The sequence below is a fragment of the Pieris brassicae genome, chromosome 7, assembly GCF_905147105.1.
Source record: "Pieris brassicae chromosome 7, ilPieBrab1.1, whole genome shotgun sequence".
In the NCBI taxonomy this organism is placed as follows: Eukaryota; Metazoa; Arthropoda; class Insecta; order Lepidoptera; family Pieridae; genus Pieris; species Pieris brassicae.
This window is the reverse complement of record NC_059671.1, coordinates 17,992,906-18,017,819: the sequence shown is the minus strand read 5'-3', so window position 1 is coordinate 18,017,819 and position 24,914 is coordinate 17,992,906. Positions and strand designations below refer to the sequence as shown.

At 32.2% G+C, this 24,914-nt stretch overlaps 1 protein-coding gene across 2 annotated transcripts in view; it reads right to left on the bottom strand.

Moving 5' to 3' along the window:
- Nucleotides 1-24,914, bottom strand: part of LOC123712022 — a 32,777-nt gene that overhangs the window by 7,309 nt on the left and 554 nt on the right. For both annotated transcript variants that reach the window (XM_045664929.1, XM_045664928.1), the window contains exon 2: nucleotides 12,813-12,945. In XM_045664929.1, the coding sequence (XP_045520885.1) occupies nucleotides 12,813-12,945 (133 nt within the window). The remainder of the gene's footprint in view (nucleotides 1-12,812; nucleotides 12,946-24,914) is intronic.

Sequence of the window (24,914 nt, the reverse complement as noted above, 5' to 3'; positions counted from 1 at the left end):
AATTATAGCAAGTAAATGACCTGTGAAAAAATCTTTTTTTTACTTAAATTATATTTAAATTCTGCACCACGAGTTGTAAATTATAATGTATTCGTCACATATATATCAAAAATTATAAATTTTGTACAAAGTATTTTTGTCTTTACTATTAGGAAAATTATAACATGTACGTATGAATGTTTTAATTCTTGTAAGCTCAGCTTAGCTAGAGGGTTAGAGGTGTATTTGCCGATTTAAATTATAAGGTATTGATTGTTGTATAAGTCTTGCTGAGGATACCTAAACTCCAATACTAGCTATACCTAAAATTCAAATATACGCAACAGTCATCAAACATAATTAATCTAATCGCATACGATCACGTTTGAGACCTCGCCCAAATATAAGGAATTAGGTTACCCGGTAACAAGACGCCTCGGAGAAAGTTGCAAAGCGTCCTTGTTGAACTTAAACAGGTGGTAGGTACCGTTAATCACTTGTTCTATTGATTTAGATCTGGCCTAGAATTAGCCTAGTTCGTATGACATTCTAAAACAATGCTAATCTAGTTAACATGTTAGCCAGAAAGGTCTAATGCAAGTCTGACACTATTTTAAAGGCGTATCTGTTATAGCAAACGTAAACGCTTGTATTAGAGAACAGTAAATCTTTTGTCAATAGATGGCGCTCGTATGTTTTTTTTTGTTCCTAAAATTTAAATGTCGTTTTAAATGTCAACTGTAGCTAGAGTTTTTGACGTGTTTTGTAAATGTCATGATACACCTCAACAAAAAGATTTTCAAGTGTATTGTAAATGACAAGTTATATAATTAAATGTATTGAATAGTAATACATTTATTGATGATCTATAGAAAATAAAACCAGTAAATAAAATCTCTAAATTTTCTCTTATGTAAATTGTGTCATGTTTATTAATGTTTTTAATTGCTTAGAAAAACGATTAGGGACAGTGAAATTCTAAGGTTTCTTTAACATTATTTTTATAAAATGTTTAAATTAGAATTAACTTAATAAATTCATTTCACTCACTATATTTATTTATCATAAACTCACCCTAATTGTTAAATAATAAATTATTCGACTGTCACATTTTTTAAATTACATAATGTTCATGTTAACGATACCCTTATAGATATTATAACTAGCGTTACTTACAAATGTATTACGTGATGCCGTATTATTTACCCACGTCTCGCATGACTGCCTAGAAAATGAAGAAGGGTACTTACTACGTAATGGTTATTTCAAATTTCAATAATAATAACAATACATGGCAGGAAAGAAAGCAAGATGGCCGCCATGTGTTTTTCCCGCCAATTCCTGTGTTGCCACTTTCGCTACTTTCCGATATTTTAAAAGGTCCTAACGAGTAATTGTACGTATTTGGAACGTTGAATGTAGAAATACAAGTGCTGCGAGGAATGTTTAATGATTCGGCGTATTTCCTTGTTAAGAACTGCATTCTTGTTTAGAAATACGTAGTCGCAGTGTTAGGTTGTGGTTACAACAAAACATAACTTATTATAACCCATGTACCATATCACACATAATATAATGTCGTTAATATACAATTTATACGCTGTATTATAATAATAATGTAAGCCCAATAGTCATTATTAGATATAGCTATGCGGTGAGAAACTATTTTAAATAATTATATACTATAAACAGCGGTTTTAAAAAAACATGGGTAAGCGGAAATCTAGAAGATTGTATGACTCAATTATTCCGTACTCTACTTGTTTGTTGAACAGCTAACCGCAACTCATTTGGCATGTTCGAGGAACGGAATTACGGTAATTTGCGTAAAACGTTATCACACGAAACTGACAACTTTTTAAAACATCATTTTTCAATTTATTCGATACATTTGATTTCCAAAAATAAAGTTATATTATTTTCGACATATCCGAATCTATATTAGCAATTTTCTTCAACTTAAATTTAGAGATTAAGCTAATCGTTATTAAATAATTAAAAAACTATTTAAATACATATACGTATGTGTTGTCTTTGAAAACCAGTATTTGATATTCAATTCGGTTGTTTTAGCATTATAAGCTATTTCTATTTATTTGTGGTACATAATAAACGTATGTTTGTACAATATTGTATGGTATTTTTGCGTGAGTCTAAAACAAAGAAGTTAATGAACGGTTATGTAAACAAAGAGAATTCCTATGTAATGATAGACCATTGAACGCAGTGAACACCTGCGAATGCGGGATATTTAGTAATTGTATTAAATAATAAAACTTCACAATGATAAATGACGCAGTAATATTATCATATACTTAAATTTCATCATCATTTACTATGATTATTCCTCCTTTACTATGGATAGTATCCTGTTATGGAATTCCTTACCAATTGATATCACAGATATCTTTAAATTAATTTAAAAATCTTCTTTTTGATCATTTTGCTTCTGCTTCGTAATTAACTACTTAAATAAGTGATAACTCTATTAACCCTTCGATTAGCGTTTGTATTTTGTTTATTAGGATATTACTATTTCTTCTATTTTTTATTTTGCTTTATTTTAGTTATATGTTATTTTTTTATGAATATTTATGCACTTCTTGTACTTTACCCTCTGTAGGTGTTAATTTTTGTATTTACCATACTAGGGTTGCCTGGAAGCTATATCTTTGTTAGTGATAAGGCCGCCAGTTGCCTAATAACGTATGTCTTCTGCTTTTTACATGTATGTTTTTATAAGGTAACGAAGTGTAAATAGATAAAATATATTTTTTTATTTAATAGGAGGCAACGGCCTAGCCGTAGGCCGTAGGCCTAGCCTACTCTACCTTGACGTCCGCTAATGAAGCACAGCCGTATTAACCCGAACAACTCATCCGTAGTAAATGCAATAGAAGATCCAGAGAGAAAAATGATGATATGACTGACAGCGTTGCAGGATCTACGATATCGCTATAAATATTTGTTAATTTTACGTAGAATGTCCACAGCCGGGATGCTAACAATGTGATACTATTAATTACAGCTTAAGGATAACTACAAGGTGTCTGTTATATAGATAACAGACACCTTGTAGTTATCCTTAAGCTGTAATTAATAGTATCACATGCAAACAAACAATTGAAGTGACATCATGCGCCTCAAGTGATTAATATAACTCATGGCTGTAAACGGAACATAATATATGGCCTTGTATTCTAAATAATAAAAGTACAAAGTTGCTATGAAAATCATTGCACTCTGATATAAATAAAAATTTAATGTATAAAATGTTAATCAGTTTTTTTTTATAAAAGATTTATAAAGATTTTATTAGGCTGTTTTTAAATTGGGTCAATTTGCCTGCGGATATATAGTAAAAACATCTACTTCTATATATGAAACAGATGTTGTTATAAAAATAACTGTTTTGCCAGCAATTTCCTCAATTTACAAACCTAACCGATCATAGTGTATTCGTAAATTGTGTAAATTATTTCAATTTTCTTTGAAATGTTTTTGGCTCAATACATGGTGATTTAAAATAGTGGCGGAAAGCTTCTTGCCAGTTCTTCTTACCCGCTCTACGCCCTTGACTTGCGAACTGGTAGTAAATGTAAATTATAAGTGTACTTGTTACCTATATAAATAATGATATTTTGAGTTAGAGTTTAAATTATTTTTTTATAGGATAGGCAAACGAATTTACAGGACGTACATTGTAATGCATTGTACATTGATAATAATCGTTTCGCAACACCTGGCCCTGAAGAATCCGAACACATCTAGTGTTGTAACTAATACTTGGGCGGCTAGCGTACCGTGAAGGTGTAACTACTGACTATATTGTATCAAATAATAATACATAATAAAACTTTACTTGTCGAGCAACATTCATTAATCTGATATATAAAGTGCCACATTACGCTATATAAAAATTGGGGTTGGCAAACTTTTTTGATGAAAAGTGATATTGTTGTCCATGGATACTTCAGGCGTTTTCAGCCTTTTAATATTTGGTACGCTCGTTTCTTGAAGGGCCCTAAGTCGAATTGATTTGGAAATACTTCAGTGGTCACCTGGTTCCACATAGTGATGGCGCGCGGCAAAAACTACCTTAAAATCGCTCAGTTCTGGAACGACGGACGAACAGTTCATAGACTTATATGTTTCTGCATCTTATCGTGCGAATTACATAGACTTTCATAAGAAAGCCTGCTCCAGATATTGATTGCAAGTCGCTTACATAAGATCACAAGTTGTAATTATGTGAATGTAGGCTGAGCCATCTATTATTGCAATACAACGGAAATGCGTTTCTTTAGTAACCTCCTTGTGAATTTTCACCTGAAGAAAATCTCTAGTTTTGTACAATCGTCTTGATTCATATGATTTTCCAAAGTTCCTTATTATTTTCAAGTTACCCAAGAATCGGTGAATAAGAATGTCAGATAGTTTCTTGGAGTTGTTACTCGTTAATGGCGGGATGGATACGGCCGGATGGGATGTCGTTGATACCTTGGAAGATGGGACGGGCTTTGATGGATTCCTGGGAGGCCTGCCAAGTCTTTCCTCCAACTTCAATTTTGTTCCTTTTTGAGTAGAGACTCTTGGGTCGTGGGGTTCAACTGCACAGGTTGGCACCTGGTAGATAGTACCTACCTACCGGTGACCCCAGAGCTGGTGCTTTCCTTGATCAACGAATAAGTATCGCAATACAGTGAGGAAATGTTGCCAGCGTTAAAGATGCACTGCCACAGCGACTGCGACCAAACTTATTATCTTTATTAATAGTAATAATAAATTAAGAAAATTCTCTAATTTGGTCGTTATGTTTACCTTTTAATAAACGTTTTTGAACATTAAATTAATTTGGATTTGATTTGCACATATGATGATGTACTGACGCAGTAGTTGTATATTAATAATGTAACCTCATTTATTGCTTAAATATACTACTATACTATATACTATATACTATAAAAAACTACTATATTTTCTACTTTAACTTTTAAAGAGTAAATATCTCCTTCAATCTGTTCCATGTATATTTTGAGCAATTTTCTGGCAACCACCTATTTAGTTGTATTAAGACTTGTAATAAAAGTTTTGAAGATCGAAGACGGTTGTAATCAAAACCAACATATACATATTACCAGCTTTTGTGTATTTGGAAACATATTGTACACAGATACGCTATTTCTTATAAAATATTGGACACTAAATATAATAGCAGTCATTGCAAACAATTTTTTGGCAAATTAGTGTTAATATATATTAAGACGAGATTCTGAGTGACGAATTGAAAGATGGGCGTAGTGTGTACATACGAATACTAGTCCTCATAGGAGGGATAGAATGTTCCCGTTCCACAATCAGAAAACTATTAACTGTTCCTGTTATATTAAAGATCTCTTGAACTACCGTTTCTAACTTTATAGAGTATTAATCTCTATCAAGCATCGTCAACTCCCGCGCACGGTATGTTTTAACAGTCCGTTGAGTACCGTCATGTGTCCTTAATTGATCGGACTAAATATATTAATATTATTCATATATGTCGTAGTTACTTTAAGATTGTCATTTGTGTTTATACTTTAACGGAGTTTTTATAATACAATTTTACAAGAAAATTGGTATTGCGTATCAAAAGATAAAATATTTATGCTGTCTTTAGGTATTTGGATGTAAAATTCACAGTCTACTGTGTATTTTTTTAATTGAGCAGTGTGGCATGAGCTTGCGACTCACATCCTCAAAGTTTTAGGTTTGATCCCCGGCTATGCATCAATAGCCCTTTTTTCTATGTGCGCTCGTTCCCTTTAACGGTGAAGGAAAACATCGTGAGGAAACTCACATTGCCTCAGACTCAATAAGTCGACGGCGTGTGGCAGGCTGATCACCTATTTGCCTATTGAATAATAATTTAACACAGATACAGAAATCTGAGGCTCAGACCTAAAAAGGTTGTAGTGATTTATTCTATCTTCTGATTTATTTTGAATTTTAATTATTTATTTAAAGTTTTATCTACAATTTGTGGCAATACATTTTAAAATAAACAAGAATATTCTTACTTACACAAATTTTCATTAATACTGAATGTGAAACGTATATTATTTGTTTGAACCAATAAAAGTGCATTTCTTTTTATCCATTCCCTGAACTTGACCATTTGAACGTGTCCCATAAATGTCAAATGTCAAATGCTCTTGACAGCTACCGTTACTTCTTTTAATGGCATAGGAAGTAATTACGCATATCTAATCCGAAATGCAAATCCATTAGGTTTTTCAAGCAATTAAACGCAATACATCTTAAGGCAATACTTTTAAAAGAACAAATTCTTTAACCATTATCTTTAGTAGTGGAGGTAATCTTTTGAGTCTGGGCCTCAGAATTCTGTATCTGTTTGCTAGATGATCAGTATCCTGAGTTATGACGACAACTTTTTAGGTTTAAGGTACTCGGATTTCCTCACGATGTTTATCTTCACCGTACGAGTGTTAAATGCGCACATAGTAGATAGTTAGAGTTTCATCATCGGACGTAGAGGCAGAATACAAATTTCCACCCGTATCACCTCGACGTCCGCCGTTCCACGACTGAGCGTTTTTTGAACGCCCCACCGCTATGTGGAACCAGCTGCCCACCACTTCGACTTAGGTTCCTTCAAGAAAAGAGCGAACTAATTCTTAAAACGCCGGCAATGCCCTCTGGCATTGAGCGTGTCCATGGGCGGTGGTATCACTTAAGATCAGGTGAGCCTCCTGCCCGTTTGCCCCCTGTTTTATTTAAAAAAAACAGACAGTGCATAGCAGAGGATCGACCTCAGGGAAAAGAGTCACATGCTGAAACTTGTGTATTTCAAAGTCCAAGTCGTATTGAGTAAAATAATTTATATAAGGTGGTTCTTCACATTTCGAGATTATATTTCTGGGCATATGTATATTGGCTTTTCCTTGCTCGGTCATTGCAGAACCGGTTAGCATAGATTTCACAAAACATGGATGAGATTGAGAAAGTCTTAATCGCCTGAGAAAGATATTATCGGTCTTGTCATATTACTCATCTTTATCGTTTAGTTACTACGAATATCGTCACGATGTTTCATACGCTCCAAAGCAGAGAAATTTTCTTGGTTAGAAAGTAGGTTCATATAATGTATAATTTAAAAATTAAACTGCTAACTTAAATTATATACGAGTAAAATAATTATAATAAACAAATAACCAAAGATGGAATACATAATATGTTCAAATATTTACGAAAGGGAAAAATCAATTCAAAATGTTAAAAATACGTAATACCTATTTCGGCTGTGCTGTGTGATGGTGTGATAGTGAGGTATGTGAGGATGTGTTTGTGGGGTGTGCATGATGCAGGTGATTGATTGATTTTCAAAATAACCACGAAATATATTACAACAATACAACATATCTACCTAAGTTGTCCAACTGTAAAATGATAAGTTTTATTTATTATATAAAGAATATATTAAATCTAGTTAATTTTAAAAGGTGTGTGATTTGCATGATACAATTGCCCTCGCAATTCACACGTTTTCATTGCGTTGATTTCATGAGACGAATTAATGCAAGCTACAACGATTGCTCAATGTCCCCAAGGTGAAATATTGAGGCCATGTAGTTTGACTATATATAACTAGTAATCTATAACGACAGAAGAGAGGCTTTTGACCGAAGCTTTCATTTTAACTTCAACCAGTTCCCATGATAAATCCTTATTTAACGATGGTTAAATAGATATTTCTTCTTTTTAATTACAACACTTCAAAGAACATGAATGGGATGGCTGTTTTTAATATTTTATAGAAAAAACTAGTCTAGGACAAAGGTATGAACGCTTATGAAAAATATGTAATCACTACTAAATTATCGACCAAGAATACATTATTAATATTACAAACGACATCATTAATGGACACACCCAACATGGATGGCATTTTGACATTTATCTGTAGAACATTTTTGAGTAATTTAAGTTGCCACCTTCATACAACTAACGAAGTATGACGGTAAAGTGACCAGAGCTTCTAGAGGAGTAAACTGTCAAGTTTATTATTGTCAGACGGACTACGTCGCACTAAATTTATATGCAATTACTCTAAGACTTCGTCTCAGAAAACATTACAAAAACAACGTCATTATTATAAGTCAGTAGGATATTGTCAAATTTAAATGTTAACTCTTCCAGATTTGACAGGCCTTACAGTTTGACGGATGTGAAAAAGTTCGCGCGTAAACGTGTCTATAAATCCTTCTGTCTTGTCCCCAATTAAAATATTGAGGAAGGCCCCATACAATTCCAATTGTGTTGGGGCTTAGATAATTACTACCGTTGCATTCTATTAAATACTAATAGGCGTAGAGGTCAAGGTTAAAAAACAATTGAATAGTGACGGTTTTTGCTTACCTCAACAAATTTTGTTAATATCATTATATTATCACGGTCATATTACACGTTTATACCATGATTCGTAACCTGTGGGTTGGTTTTATAGCTGAATTGTATTGTCTATTCTACTGTGGTTAAAAATATTTTACATTTAGTGGGTTCGAAAATATAAACTTCTTATTACAGTGCTTCATACCTTTACGTACTGGTTTATAGATTTTCTCTAATTCATTCAATATATGGATATTGGATAGACAAATCTAAATTAAATATACTTAAATTTAAAATGCAGACAAGACATCTTTCAATCTTTCAAATATTTAGGTAACAATTTATAAACTAACGTAAGAACTGCCTTACTAACAAAGAAAGTAATTAAGTGTGTAATTTTATTTTTAAGCAGGATGCAAGCCAAGAACATGACACCCCAAAAAGTTTAAAATCGTTTGATCTCTTGAATAGACAGGATTTATTATATATAAGGAATCTTAAAAACACGCAACAGTCTTAATTATCTATATTAAAGTCGATACAAACATGATTTATCTCTTTTAAGATATGATCACGTACATCTGTAGCTGTTATGTTCACGCATTTCTTATCGCTTAGAAAAACTAATATACATAAATATATAATTTTTTTCTATTTTTTCATTCTCTATGTTTCCAAAAATGCTCAAATGCATATAGACAAGATTTTGGTAAGTATAATTGTTTTAAGGGTTTAGTTTTTTACATCTGAAACTTCTTTATTGGTGTTGGAAATTTTTTTACCGTCTGAGCAGTCTAAATTATAAATATATATATATAATTATTTTTCTTGTCCCTACCACGATTGATTCGAACAGATTCGAAGCCATTAATAACAAAAATATATAATAACGATCACAATGATAGTAATAAATCTATACAATTAATGAAATTCTGTAATAATCTTAGTAGTAATAAGGTAAAATGAAATAATTGTATTATTTGTACCCATGTCTATGATAATAAATGCCTTTATTAAACTTTATTTAACCAATTTCTGTAAAGTTGCATACGTAAAGTAGATCATTTTTTGAAAAATACACTTCATACGTGTGTACACTAGTACACGCACACATTTTTTTCTACATTCGAATTCTAGGAACATCGTTTAAAAAAAATTATACATCTGTTTACTGAATTTACGATAAAATTATTTTCCAAATCTATGGATTCTGAGATAGTCAAGTTATCCAGATACAAATTTACGAATCTAGCTGAATTGGATTTCCAATCTACAGAAGCCTTACTACGTATCTTGGCATGTTTCTGAGACTCCAAAACCTGACATAGACACAGCGCACGCTTATAACAACTCTCAGCCACACACTCAAATACAGGCGCACACGTACTCAAATACATTCACACATTCACGCGTACTTAATTTAATAAGACTTGTCTTTGATTACTAGTAACACTAGACCTACTTTTACTCAAAACATTGTTTTAAACATGTACCACGGAATAGTAATTGTTATCTAGTTGACCACAATACAGGGTTGACTAAATGTATTTATCGCTTGAGGGAGTTCAAGCGATAAATACATTTTGTCAACCTATTTGTCATAAATAAAGTTTTAATTATTATTATTATAGGACATGTCTTATCCAAAGATTTGAGATTTGATTCGTTAATTTTAAGAAACATAACAAATCATTATTTATAACAAACTACAACCACAAAAAATAGTTTTATACGTTCCTATATGAAATATGAATTCAATTGAAAATAATTAGCGCATTCAGAGACTTTAAAATGACTTACAATTCAAGAATAATCCTCACACGTCCCTGAATATCACTTCCTTCTTCTGAATGATCATCATAATTGATGAATGAATGTACTCATGGCATAGCCTAGACCTTCATAGAGCAATAAAATCGGCCTAAATATTTGCATTGAAAAGTGACACCAAACCTGTTAAGGACGCGGTATTCTCAACTTGTAATTATGGCGCGTACTTTCGAAAAGCGTGACCCAGCGAAACGGAAACGCAAGTAACATTGAAGAGGCCTCTTGGAAAGGTCAACAGCCACTTTCATTCTTATTATATGCTGTGAATTTATTTCTGGGTATTTTTTTTATTTTTAATATATATTATTAGCATTTCTAATACGCAAATTAAAAACTATATTGAATTAATCACATCCGTTTTATAATTTAGAATGATGATGAGCCTCCTGTGCCTGACTGTCTAATATGATTTCATGGACAGAAAGTCCATTGGTGCACAGCCGGGGATCGAGCAAAGACGATCTTTACAATCGTTACATATTTTTCCTTGAATGTTTGAATATTTAAAGTCAAATTATTTTTTATTGTCTACTTTTGTTGTATTAATAATAATAGTTTAACCTTCAATTAAGTGAATTAAATTAAGTAAATCCTCAAAGTCGTGCATTTGAATCTTGGAACATTAGGACTTGCTCAAACTCAATATAACTTTATTCATATTTCAGTTAACCAAGTACACTTATGAACATCAACAGAAACTATGTTAAATTGATTCTAAATTTACATTTACTACCAGTGTTCCTCAGCTCAGCTCCAAATAGTGGAGGCAAACGTAAGGAAATCGACTCAAACCAATAATCGATGATATATCATACTTCTGTGTCGACGACAAAACAAACACAGAAGAACACCTTCGAGTCCATGAAATACAAATGAACGAAATTACAAACTGAGGCCAAGCATTTTGGCGCTGTAAGCGCTGGATTATCTTTAAGTCTACATTTCACTATTAAAAGTGTCATTGTGATTAAATTACAAATATTATAATGATATTCTTATAAAACGTGAACTAAAGATAGTTACCATGGTTACGATGTATTCCATGTAAAAAAAAATGATCATCATCGAACATCTATATTAAAATAAAGCCGGACTTCATGGCCAGCTAGCCGTATAGCAGAATTAAAGAGAAATGTAGGTACGTGGTAATCATAGCATCAAACATAACAGTAATAATTTGCTATTTTCACTTACGAGTACATCGCTCTAAGACTTCTACAAGTCACTATTCGCTCCAATAGTTGTTAAATCAATGCCATGAAACGCAATTAATCTAAACACTTGTTGCATGGCGAGTCATACATTCTTTTGATACAGATTCAAAATACATTTAAATAGTTTTTTTATGTTATATTACGTCTATGAATCTATTTATTTATTAAAGCAAACCACAATCTATCTATTATAAAATTCATTGTTTTCTTAATTCAAACAGCGTGATCGTGGTATAAGGGTATCAGTTTTATAAAAGAATTAATAAATTTGAATTTATTCTAAAAACTAATCCCATTTTAAAGAGGATTTACTGGAGTCTAGATTTGAGTCACTTTTTGCAATTCGTGTGTATTTATGAAGTAATTTAATATATATTTTTTTGTACACTAAGTATATATAGATAGTATAAAGCTTTGGTTAGTTTGAAGGCGATATCTCAAAGACATCTAGTGTAAAATTACAAAATCGATTTCAATTAAAATTAACGATACAAACCAAAATTGCTATATAAATCCATCAGACCTTGTTTTGGCCTTACAATGTTTTTATAGTATTCACGTATGTATAAAAATTAACACTGTTGTGTAAAAACTAAGAAAACCTTTTCCGTGTGCAGTCACGAAATGTACGTAACGATTTACGAATTTAATTATTATTGTAAGCCTTGATATGATATAGTCTTGAGACAATTTTTATGAGAAAATCAAAATATTAAAATTATAGCAAAATTTATTGCTCACGGCAAAATGTATAGGTTACGAGCTTTGTTGGACATTTTAAAACAGCATTTTAACGCCTTCGATATATACGCCTGGCTGGTTAGTAAGAAATATATCGTGTTCAACATACATGTTAAACTTTTATTAACATAAACCATAATAGATTCCATAGTTACTTCCGTAACCAACAATGTTAACTAATGAATTTTGCTACTAGTGGAAAATTCTTTGAAATAAAATTTACAAGTGTAATGGGTACACTTTTATACATAAAATAAGATAAGATTTAAATTATATTCTACCCTACCAAATCTAAAGATTATATTCGTTTTCCGCTACAGTAGTGAGTATTAAGCATTAAAAAAACTTTATTATTGACAACACTGTACATTTTGATCTTACTGACAAAATTTTTGGTAGGAATCTTTAGTTTCTAGTAGAAACTTCTTTGTAATCATAAAATACAAATTACAACTATAACGGGTACACATAATTTAACACTGTCAGAAGAAAAATCATCATTTGACGTTTGAAGTCCAATTTAAATTATATTCTATCCTACCAAATGTGTAGATTATATTAGTTATCCACTATAGTAGTGAGTTGTAAACAACGTTCTAAAATTTATATTATTGGCAACACTGTTTGCTGTAAAGAAAAAACAATGTAAAAACTCACCGGAAGGAGGTCGCTCCTTGGGATAACAGATTCGGAACAAGCCACGCGTCCTCGTGTAGAAATAGTACTTGCTGTTCAGGCTCTCAAGGATTGCTTTAGAGTTGATATCTGCTGTGTTCTCCGTCACGTACGTCTGGAAAAAAATGTTCAACCCTGTTACCATTGTGTTAAGGGCGAAAATGGAAGGAGCGTCATACAAGACGCCAAAGACAAAAGACCAAGAGTTTCTTTGGTGACAGTAATTAAAAATCTCGTCCTACGAGGTTGTACGCTAAGCTTTTCGTGATATATTATATACATACAGCAAGATTCTACTCTATTGAGTCTACAAAATTAAAATGATGTTTTGGACTATAGCAATAATTACAAAATAATAATAATTTTATTTATTGGCATAAAATTGGTTTCTGAAAACACATTACCCATGCTTATACATTACTTTTATTACGATTAATATAAAGTAAATCAGTGCCGCTAGAATCTTTTTAGGTCTGGGCCTCATAAATGTTTGATGATCATTTGTCTCTCTAATAGGCAAGTAGGTGAACAGCCTGTGCCTAACACACGCCGTCGCCTTTTTAGTCACAATGTTATCCTTTACCGTTCGAGCGAATTGTGCACATAGAAAGTCCATTGGTGCACAGACAGAGTATAAATGTACGACCTCAAGGATAAGAGTCGCACACTGAAGCTAGCAACACTGCACTGCTTATTTTTAATATATTTCGTAATAATATAAATGCGTAAATAAAATGATATTTTTTATTAATTAGTAATCTTACAGCTAACATACATGTTATAAAACAAAACACTTAGACAATATGCAAAGCCAAAACAGATTACATAGATAAATTATATGAAACAGAAAACATACATTAATACAGATACACTAATAGAAAAAAAATAATGTGAAAATTATCATAAACAAACGACAGTTAATACTAATAATATTTCAGAGAAAAGACTAAATTTTACAGCTAAATAAAATAGTCTTCCCGCCTATTTAATAATAATATCTGAGTTTATATAAATCAAATGATTGCAATGTAATAAGTCAGTATGCATTGCTGCAGTTAAGTTGTAGATACCCAAGGTCCCCATCAAATTGGCAACCAGTTTCGTTCCTACATTCCAACTAAAGCTGGCTCAAATTAGGATGAACGACATTCCTAGCAATGAGTGGACGTTATTTAACAGTAACTCTAATAGACATTCGTGACTTTGCACAATTTTGATATAATAATGAGAACACATGGGTTTTTCTGTATGTGTGTAACATAAACTAACTTTAACAACCGAATACGATTAAGCGATAGTTCGTAGTTCTTAGTAGTTTTGTATACATACGTTGAAAGTTATATATAGTAAATAGAAAAGTCTTGAGAGAAATGTTAGTATAGTTCAAGTGTTTAAAAAGTGTCGTAAATAGAACTGAAATGAATTGGAAAAGGTATAAGGTCTTATAATGAATTAAACATATTAGGAAGATACGAAAATAAATGTGATGAATCTGAAGGAAAATTCCACAAATTCAGGATGATATGTTGTAAGTAGAATTAGCGCGAACTATGTCCTACTCCCATATGTCAAAAACGTTATATTTGACATCGTCTGCTTCTGAATCTTAGCTTAGCTCTGGTATATACTTGTATTATGTACTTCTTTGGTTTGATTTCTAAGCGCTACGTCTGAAATTTTTCTTAAAATCTGTCTTTTACTTAAAAACCAATAAGGAGCTGGACAAGTCAGAAAGGTATTTAAAGGTGCGTTAACCATTGCGAAATTCTAAACTTAATCTCAATTAAATCCAGTTTTCAAGGCTTGCTTCTTTATGTACATAACGATTATGATGTACTATAAATTTTATTCGACACTTGAAAATTTTCCTAAATATATACTAATATAACATAGTTAAGGGTTTTTTTTAATACAACAGGCAACGGACACGAGACTCACCTGATAAACTGATACCGCCGCCCATACACTCACATTGGCAGAGGGCTCACAAGTGCGTTACCGGCCTTTAAGAATTTGTACGTGTCTATGATTGAAAGATGATGTCCGAAAATTATTTTAACTGAAAATATTTTTTGTCTTGATAGTCCATGATTCCAGGAAGGACTCTGTTGAGCTTTTGTGATGCCGTTTTTAAGAGCAGTATTGGTCAAAAAGCTGATCGCGTGAACCTCATCCCTGAGCACGTAGGTTCCATCACCAGCTGTACACGAATACTCATTTAAATACTTTGTACGCATTTAAAACTCGTTCAAAAACATATAAGAAAAATCTCTTAAAATATAAAGAAACAGATGCAGATACCAATGGTAAATATTTTGTAACTATTTTTATTCAACAAGTAAATTAATTTACAAGCCTTTCCGGTTCCGGATCATATCATTGAAGTTCTAAAACCTTACAACGACAATTAGCATGTAAGTTCCTACTTTTTTATTTTCATAGACAATAGAGTTTCTCTCGTACGGCGTATTGTTGTCGTGTACGTAACGTTCTCTGTACTTCCTCCCATTGGTAGTGATGTTACCATAGATAATATTACTTTTGGCAATAGAATACATATTGTTATTGTTGCACCCTCCCTCGCGAGGGGGGTGTTTTTTCTTGTTCGGGGCGTATGCCCCCTTCAAGTGGTGTTTCTGTTCGCGCCCTGCTGATACAGGGCGGTACGGGGGCGGGCATATAGCCCTTGGTGGGGGCTGCAGGCGCGCGGGGAGACTAATATATACTTCAGCTAGACTTGATTTTATTATGTATCAGCCTTGTATCATCATTTAAAACTGTGTAATGTAACGTTTTTATATACTTTTAGTAGAAATAAAAATAAAAGTAGTGGAATGGCCGTAATTTACAGCAGTTAGCTGCTGCATGCGGTCCAGGAACACACACAGGCTGCGTTAGAAGCTGTGGGGAGTTATTTGGAAAAGCATGTAAAAAGAAACTCCTTAAGTTCAGAGATAAGTTTAGGCATGATCTGAAACTCCAATCTATCAAAAGAGCAAAAGATTTTCGCAGAGAGTGTTTGAAGAATAAGTGTTTTATGCATGTTATTGGAAATTATCAATATAAATTGCAATATATCAATTTTGACTAGAATTTGGAGAAGTTGGGTACTTATAATATAACCAAACAAAATTTTAACGAAAATATAATATGTAAATTGTTACATATCAACTGTCTGTTAAAGTCAAATTTGACTTGAATTTAAGAATTTGGATACTTATATATATAGGTATCCCAATCTAAACAAAATAGTAACGAAAATACAATACGTTAATCCTTAAATGTCAACAGGTAATGTTAATGAGTGATGCTTTGAGTACTGTTTCGCGTAATATAGACCTTACTCGACTAGGCTTTGTCATCGAGATTCAAGGAATGTTCTCAAAGTAGACGTGAGAACTCAAGATATTGTAGAAATACGAATTTCTATTACGTGTTTGGAACTTCGTTGAAAAAGTCAGATGCACACGTAAAACGAAAATAATAATGTCATAACTACTCCGGCACAGGGCGGACAAAATAGACCCGATTATTACTTTAAAGCAAATGTAACTCAGGGTTATGTATTATTAGAAGAATATTTTTTACGAGTTGGTTGGCCTAAGTTTTTTCGTGGGTATTTTGCTACAAAACATAATTAAAATTTAAAATATACACTTTCATATTCTTAGCCAAAATTACAAGCAACTTTCTAAATATTGATTTCAATTAAGTGTTACGAATATTAAAAAGAATTAAGTATTCTGACTGAACATTTTGTCGAAAGGAAAGTCAGTATGGCCAGCAATAAAAATTTCTTCCGCTTTTTTCTATTCAACATTTGGACTGGAGCAAAAAGTTTTTAATTGATTAAAATTGTATTTTTTGTTTTTGTAAGGTCTGAACGTTCATCGGTTACGACAGTACGAGGTTCATTGCACGAAGTTCATTGTACTCTTCAAAGATAAAAAGACTAAACGCTGCCCTATAGTTAGTACTAACTGAAACCTTGAAAGTTTAGTACACTGGAACATGCAAGTTCATCTCTCACACGTAATATCGTAATGCATTTCACACATGGAAGTCGTACTTAACAAGTCTCTACTCTGTTATTTACCCTAAATTTTAAGCTTTTGTAGTTCAGTATTAAAAATAGAAATTATATATTTAAGTTGGCGCCTGGTATATAGGACCGGTGACCGGAGCTGGTGCTTTTCTCGCACAACGAATAAGTATCGCTATACAGCAAGGACAGCTGCCAGCATAAAGGTATGCCACAGGGACGAAACTTTTTAAATTTGTTTGATTTTTTTTTAAATCTATTCATCTATGTTGATTTAGTGAATACTGCCATAGTTAGTGTAATAATACAGCTTTAAAAATTACTAGGACCTTTAAACATAGATTTTAGTATAATGTACTAACATTATACCAGGTTGTATTTTAAGATCGCAAAACCTGCAGTACGTTTGGATATAAAGACAGTTTTAAAAGGTTAAAAAGATAGAGATAATTATTTTCTCCACAATCCCATTGAAATCATTCGTTCAATAATACAAAAAGAGTCGCATAAAAACTGTCAACAAAATATCAAACAAGCGCCGGCCCGAAACGTTTTTTCATGTTGATACTATTTTTAGTGTTTTATCGAAATAAGGTATACGCCGTTTTTACAAGTCACTCCTCTCTTTCTGTCAAAAGTGTTTTCACTGTGAAGAAGCGAGATAACTAGTGTTTCAAGACTACTTTGCAACTGCTTTGAATAAGTGGGTTAGTTCTCGTTAACAAATAACTTATTATACAAAATAAAAGAGAAACGCAAAAAGCACTGCATATTTATCAAATCAACATTAAAAGTAATACTAAAATAAATTGCAGATTTTTCGAATTCAATTGATTTCCTAACATTTTCCACATGTAAATGAAGCATATTATGTATGAAATGAATATATATTGCTGTGTATAAAATCCCATTATACAATCAGAATCGTGCGTAAGTAAGAACGATGTTTCATACATTTTCACATCTATGTAATTTCAAAATATATTTAATTTTGACGTTGACCGAATTTCACTCTTACACTTTCACATATTCGCGTGTGATCAGAATAAGATTAGTAATTATATAGTGAGAGTATAACAAACAAAAACTAAGCGACCTACTCGTTGATATCTTTTGTACGGGGTTTTATTAGTGACATTCGCAGAGACCAGTCACACGATTTTGAGCTATGCGTTCTGATATGACGTAATTCGAACAGGACAAGGAATGCTTGAAACTAAGACGCGCTAACCCACGCCTTACAGCTGAAGTGGATTATGGCACGCTATATTACTTGCAGCTGTACTGTTTCTGGGGAAAAATAGATGGAGGAAGCAAAGAACAGATCCAAATGGGTTAGTTCTAACGAAAGAAAACATCAGTGGCGCTTCAGTCTTTTATAGGTGTAGGTTCCTCCTCCTATGCTTGACACATCCTGTCGTCTTTTAGGTTCTAAGGCATGCTGATTTCTTGACGATGTTTTCCGTCACCGTTCTTAATTGCGCACATAGGACGAAAGTCCATTGGCGCACAGCTGGTAATCGATTTTACGACCCCAAGGATGACAGTCGTACGCTGAAACCACTAGGCTAAGTCTACTCTACAGAAGACTAATTGTATACTAACAATACCATATAAAATCCATCTGATTTATAACTTAAAGTGGCTTCCAGTAAAAGATTGAAATGGAAATGTACAGGACACATTATGAGAGAAGAAAAAGATGAAAAAAATGACGGAATGGCTTCCTCGCTATGACAAAAGAAAACGAGGAAGACAAATATAAAGATGGGAAAACGATATTAATAAAACAGCTGGCCTTATGTGGCTACATTAAGCTAGACACCGACAGTTGAAGCTCTGAAAGCAGGCCTATGTCCAAGGACAAGCTGTAAAATACAAAATTACCTGGCTTGCTGATTAATTATTATTGTTTATCGTACTAGTAGATAAGTATTTTACAACAATAAAGGATATTAATAACAATACAAACACTTATTCTGTTATGAATTAAGCGAATAATATAAGAAAGTTGAGGTTGTCATTATATACTCTTATATAAAGAATACATAAATAATATATAAGTGTTAACAACCTCGATATATATTGTATATATGTACAATTTACATGATGTTTTTAATTACTTTAAGTTAAAAAAATATCTATAATGGCTTTAGTCGTGTCTAGTTTAAGAATGTTTTAGTTGAATATAAATGTATAACTTGTTTTTTGTTCACACACGCACAGGTATACGCTATGAGTCAATAAAGGTCGTAAGCATCCTGCGGGGACCTGTTTACCTTGCAATGCCGACCAACGTCCCAGACCAGAAATAGGGCTACCAATAAAAAAATCATTTATATCGCATGAACCTAAATATAAAAATTTAAATAAATATTTTGGTTCTAGCTTGCCATGATTAAAAGAACATGTCTAAGCTCCGATATTTTCTCCATTTTAGTGTTTATAATACAATTGAGTTGTGTGTATATTTTTAAGTTCATACTAATGAATATATATGCAAAAAAATATATTTTAAAAGATAAACAATTTTAGAAGAGGTAACCCTAGCCGCAACTCCCAGTACGCACACATTCGGAACAAAACCAGGCGCAGGATACAACGCACATGGCCCCATCAAGGTTACTTCAATCCCTTTGTCAAGGGCTACATTATTCTACACTAACGTATGTCATAAGACTGTTCATTTTATATTAACTTCACTTCACTTAACACTCCGTCCGAGGTGTATAATTAAATATAATTACAAAAACTTAATGTAATTATTATTATACTCGTATAAGACATAACATTTATTACTAACGAAACACACAAAATAATAATAATTAAAACGGAAAAATAACAAAATTATATGGAAACAAAAAAAGAACGAGTAAGGTAAATTTTAAGTGTGTAATGTGTGTGCGTTGTGGTTGTAACTGGACCTGGCTCAGCATTATGCTGTGGAGCAGACGTGTTCCACAGCGCTAGTCATTCTGCCAGATACCATAACAGTACTTTACGCCTCAGACAAAAAGAATGTAATAATAAAAATACATACTAATTTATTTTAATATCTAAACAATATTATTGAAAAATACAGCCTTCAAATACTGTTATAGCTTAACTGTCATTATAATTTAACTGAAATAATTACTAAGAATTGAACGACAACCACCTGTCGGGATCAGGTAGCATCTGCCATGCAATTTGATCGCAATCCATAACCTGTGTTACAATGAAGGTTATCGACTGTTTATAAAGTTTCTCTCCTTACAGTGTCACGCGATGAAACGTTGTAAAATATTAATTGGATTAGATTTATTTATTTATATTGTCACGACTTTTTTGCCGAAGGGGCAGGCATTTCCACTTGCTACAGTACCTGCTTCATCCACTTTCATGACATTCAAAGTATGCTCAGTTATGAGAACTTTGAACTATTCTCTATTAAATTCTGGATTTCGTCCAGGTATATAGGACAAGGCCTATTCAACCCGATCACCATCACCATCCACTGTTTGCTTCCATTTTATATTATTTTGGACTAATAGATATCAATGTTTTTGTTGAACAGTCAGTATTAGAACTGTCGTTATCGTCTCATGAGTTATGATTTTGTATCCAATATTTTACTTGACAAAAATTATTTATCTTTTTACCAAACAAATTTCGGTTAGGTAGGTACTATCATTAATTAGCCACAAAAGCTCATTATTTACTCAAAAAAAGATATCAAAAAGATTATTATTATCATTACGTTGACATGGATACTTGGATATAAATACTATTATTTGCCAATTTTCTAATAATTTTAACACTCATGTTGAAGATCCAGTCACAGAGTGGTTTCGAAAGCGGTAAGTAGCACAAAGGTGAACAATGATGAGAAATATGACATTAAAGTAGGTAAGCCAGAAGTCGTAAAAATATAGTGAATCTCATACATCAAACTATCTTTGTTACTACGTGTCATTCGATATCTAGAATATGCGTGTTAAATTCTAATTATTTTTAAATTAAATTCTAAGAATTTAAAAGTAATTATAAAATACCGTAATACGCTATACTTAGCGTAATCTACTGATTCAAAATATAAACTTTTATCTACGCGTTACACTCTAATCCAATAGAACAATAGATTCAAAATTTTCTTCTTCAAACAAACAAACCTACTTTAACAAATTTTAAAATCCTTACGACCATTTTAAAGCGTTTAAAAGAAATATTATAAATTAAATATTTCCGGAGTTGTGAAAATAATAAAACTTTATCAGTTTCCATTAACTCAATCCTGTCCTACCATGTGAACCTTAAATTGACAAGAATAACCAATAAGAAATTTACACACAAACAAAAACCAAACATGAGCAAGACGAAAAATAATTAAAATCAATACTTCGTTACAGTAGAAGATTGGAACCTAAAGAATACTTTACAATACGACTCTACATTTACTTTACGAATGGAGATTTAGTAAATCCACCATAACGTTATTACCCAACATTATATAATTTACTATTAACAACGCACGTATTAGCCAATACCAATTATGAGTGAAAGGCCGGAAAATTGAAACGCGTAGGCAATCGCGAAAGGCGATCATATTAATGATCTGTGATTGGACAAGATTAGCAACACTTTCAAATAAAACTATTTGTTTGTATGTGAAATAGGGCATTAACGAATTTAAGGTATTCGTCGACCACGTAATAGATAAATAAGCATGGCTGTCATCGAAAAATATGCGTAATCTATGAAGTTTGACACTAGGCAAATATTAGCGTACCTTCCGCTAGGGTCTGTCCGCTATATTATCTATTATCTGTGGACAAGTTTACTTTGACAAGGCTACTGAGGACACAATATAAAATACAGTATGAATTAAATTATTTTATTAGTTATTACAAGTACAAATAATATGTTTTACTTTAGAGTGATGCTTATAATTTATAAACAATATTTGAAGGCGTAAAACATGAAATAATCTTTTATAAATGTAATAGTGAAATAAAGACAACGCTGATGCAACAATGTAACGTCAAAATCAGGTAAGGTACGGCACGAACTCAAGTATAGAACTACAAAAAACGTCGACCATTTTTTGCCCTACTCCGGTTCAGAGCACACATGAAGGTGGAGACTGATATAAATTATGTTTGCGGAAAACCACGTTTTCAGCGTCGTGAAATTCAGTGAGGCCTGACCGGGCAATATCCGTAACATGTTGGATCGCATGCCATTAACATTCAGCTTGGACTGATTAACTCGATTTTTTTCCGCTATTTTATAATCACTGTATGAAATAAAGTGTGCCAACGTCTAGTTGATCATTTTGGTAGAGTTAACTTCTTTAATATCATTATTATGTATAGTAAACGAGGACTTTGTTAATATTTATTATTATGAATATACTACAAATAAACATACATTTACAAACAATTTTCTACTTAGTTTTATTTGGTCGACGACAATACTGTTATGTTTTTTAAGGTTATGTTTATACTGTGATAAAGAATGACAGATTAGTGTTTAAATGTAAACCGATGTATTGAAATCTATACTATTGCAAGGTGTCAACTGTCAAAAACTTTACTGACGTCAAAAATTACGTTACCTGCAACCAGTTATGGTAACCGAATATGCGTTACAAAAAATATATAAATGGGTTTTAAAGTCATATTTGGCTAACATCCGGTTAACAGGTAAAATTGACTATGGTTGTATTTATTTCTATTACAAAAACAAAATCCTGCCAGTTGATAACAGTTCTTCAATCGTTATTATTTAATCGTTTCTGTATATATATTTATATAGTTTATACGCGAATAGAGCCTATATTTTAAAATGTTAATTCTAACTCAAATATAATCTAAATGCCTACCTAATGTGCTTGTTTCTCTACGACAGTTTTTAAAGTGTCCTTGTACGGTAAAAACTGTCATGCAATACTAGATATTGCTCAATTGACATTTTTTTATAGATTATAGAAAGTGTAGATCGGTCAATAGTCAAATCACAGTTAACGAATTAGCTATCGTATGGAGATTTAGCGCGAACAACGAGTAACATTCAGGGCAATAATTAAACTATGAATAACACATATGTGTTTATTATGACGACGGAATATACACAATATCAAATTTTTAAATTATCAATTGTACAATCACTTTAATAGCTCTTCTGTGCCGTCTCGATTTCTGCATATGAGCGGAATTAAAATACAATTCATGACTCTTGAGCACAAATAAAAGTATGAAACTACTTATAGAATTACCACTATTATGCAAATCAGTTTCAGCAATCGCATTAACATCTTCCAAATGATTGTATAACAAAGTTTGTCCGGCAGAGCGTGTTTTCGTAGAATTTCTCAGACATTTCGTCACTTTCACGATCAATTTCTCTCATAACTTTCCACACTCGGTGTTGGGACACCTTTTAAGCATATACTAAAAATGCATACGTTATATGAAAACCCAAAAATATTGTGAATGAACAGAATAAGATAAGTTGTTCTTGTTATGCATCTCATTACTAGATCTGATATTTCTTTTAAGACTATCTAGGTCATCAGCCATCCACACAAAAAATATTGTGGATTTCACGGTATCCTATGCTGTAAACATAAAACGTGGCAACATTTATTTTCTGAACTCCACTTTCATAATATGTATGTTAGAATATTTAACTAGTTTCTAAGCTTTCGTTTCCAGCCACTAAAAATTTCTTTTAATGAGACGAAAATACTAAGACGTAAGCAAAATGGATTTAAATTTGTGATGTTTAAACCAAATGTACTTAATATAATAACTTTAAGTAATTGATGACGAAAGCAAAGGTTATTAATAGATAATAGAACAGTATTGGCCTGGGCGTTCAGTGTGCCTACCCACTAATGGATTTTTATTTGTGGTATAAAAATTATTAGCTCGTGTCTGAAGTAGATCCAAAAATTGTGCAGTCTCAAGACACAGAAAGACGTCCACCTATATAAGTATCAACATATGAATAAAGTAACAAAAGCAGGAACGTGGCAGCCCCATTGAAGGCTTATAGAAGTTCATATTAAAAATTAAGCTCGCACTTCCTTATAGCTTTTTGTGGTCAACTGTAACCACCACAATCGAATTTCATGGAAAAGTAATTTGTAGTCATTATGAAAATGATTCAATGGAATCATTAGTTAATTAGCACAAATGAATTTGACTTCGTTAATAATATAATTGCTTAATATAATACCACGTTGTGCGTAAAAGGCCAGAGTTAACTCGAACCAGGTAACATTTTTTTGCTAGCAGGTAAACTTTTAAAGATACAAAAATTGCTTTGTAAGAGTTACAAGTTCCTTTAAGAGAAGTTAATAATGGGCAGGTGTATAATATGAAAAAAATAATATTTCATGGAAAGTTATATTTCACGTCCAATAGGACATATCAATCATTTTTACCTACTATTAAGTATTCCAAAATAATTTAACACAAAGTTGTTCTTTGAGAACCAGTGGGCATTTAATTTTAAGTGAAATGAACACACAACGTACATTTACATATAAAAACTATATACGAATAAGCAAATATACTTTTAAGGCGTGATATTTTCTTACAAACAGGTTTGAAAGAAGATATAGCGGATATTTTTAGAACTTTCTCCCAACGGATCTTTTATTCGTATTTATTTCTTTTTATCGGTAATTTTAATAACAAATATTTAATGACTATTATACAGTTACGCTCTGTGGTTCAGTTGCGGATTTGTTCAAACCCAAATTTATTGGTTACGAATAAGCCAAATGTTAGTAAGAAAAATGACAAGTCTGCCCCATGCCCCGCTGTGGGGTTACGGGACTTTATTTATACAGTTACATAAATGCACAATATTGTGCTGTTTGTCTGCTTTTAATACGTGCATATTAATGCGTAACGTGACTACGGTAACGGTGAAGATGGCTTTGACTTGAATGTTATTGCGTTAAATTATTGTTAGTTTTAGTATTGACATCGATAACATATTGTATTAATACAAAGTTTAAATATAATGTTTATTAGTTATTGTGGTTTGAT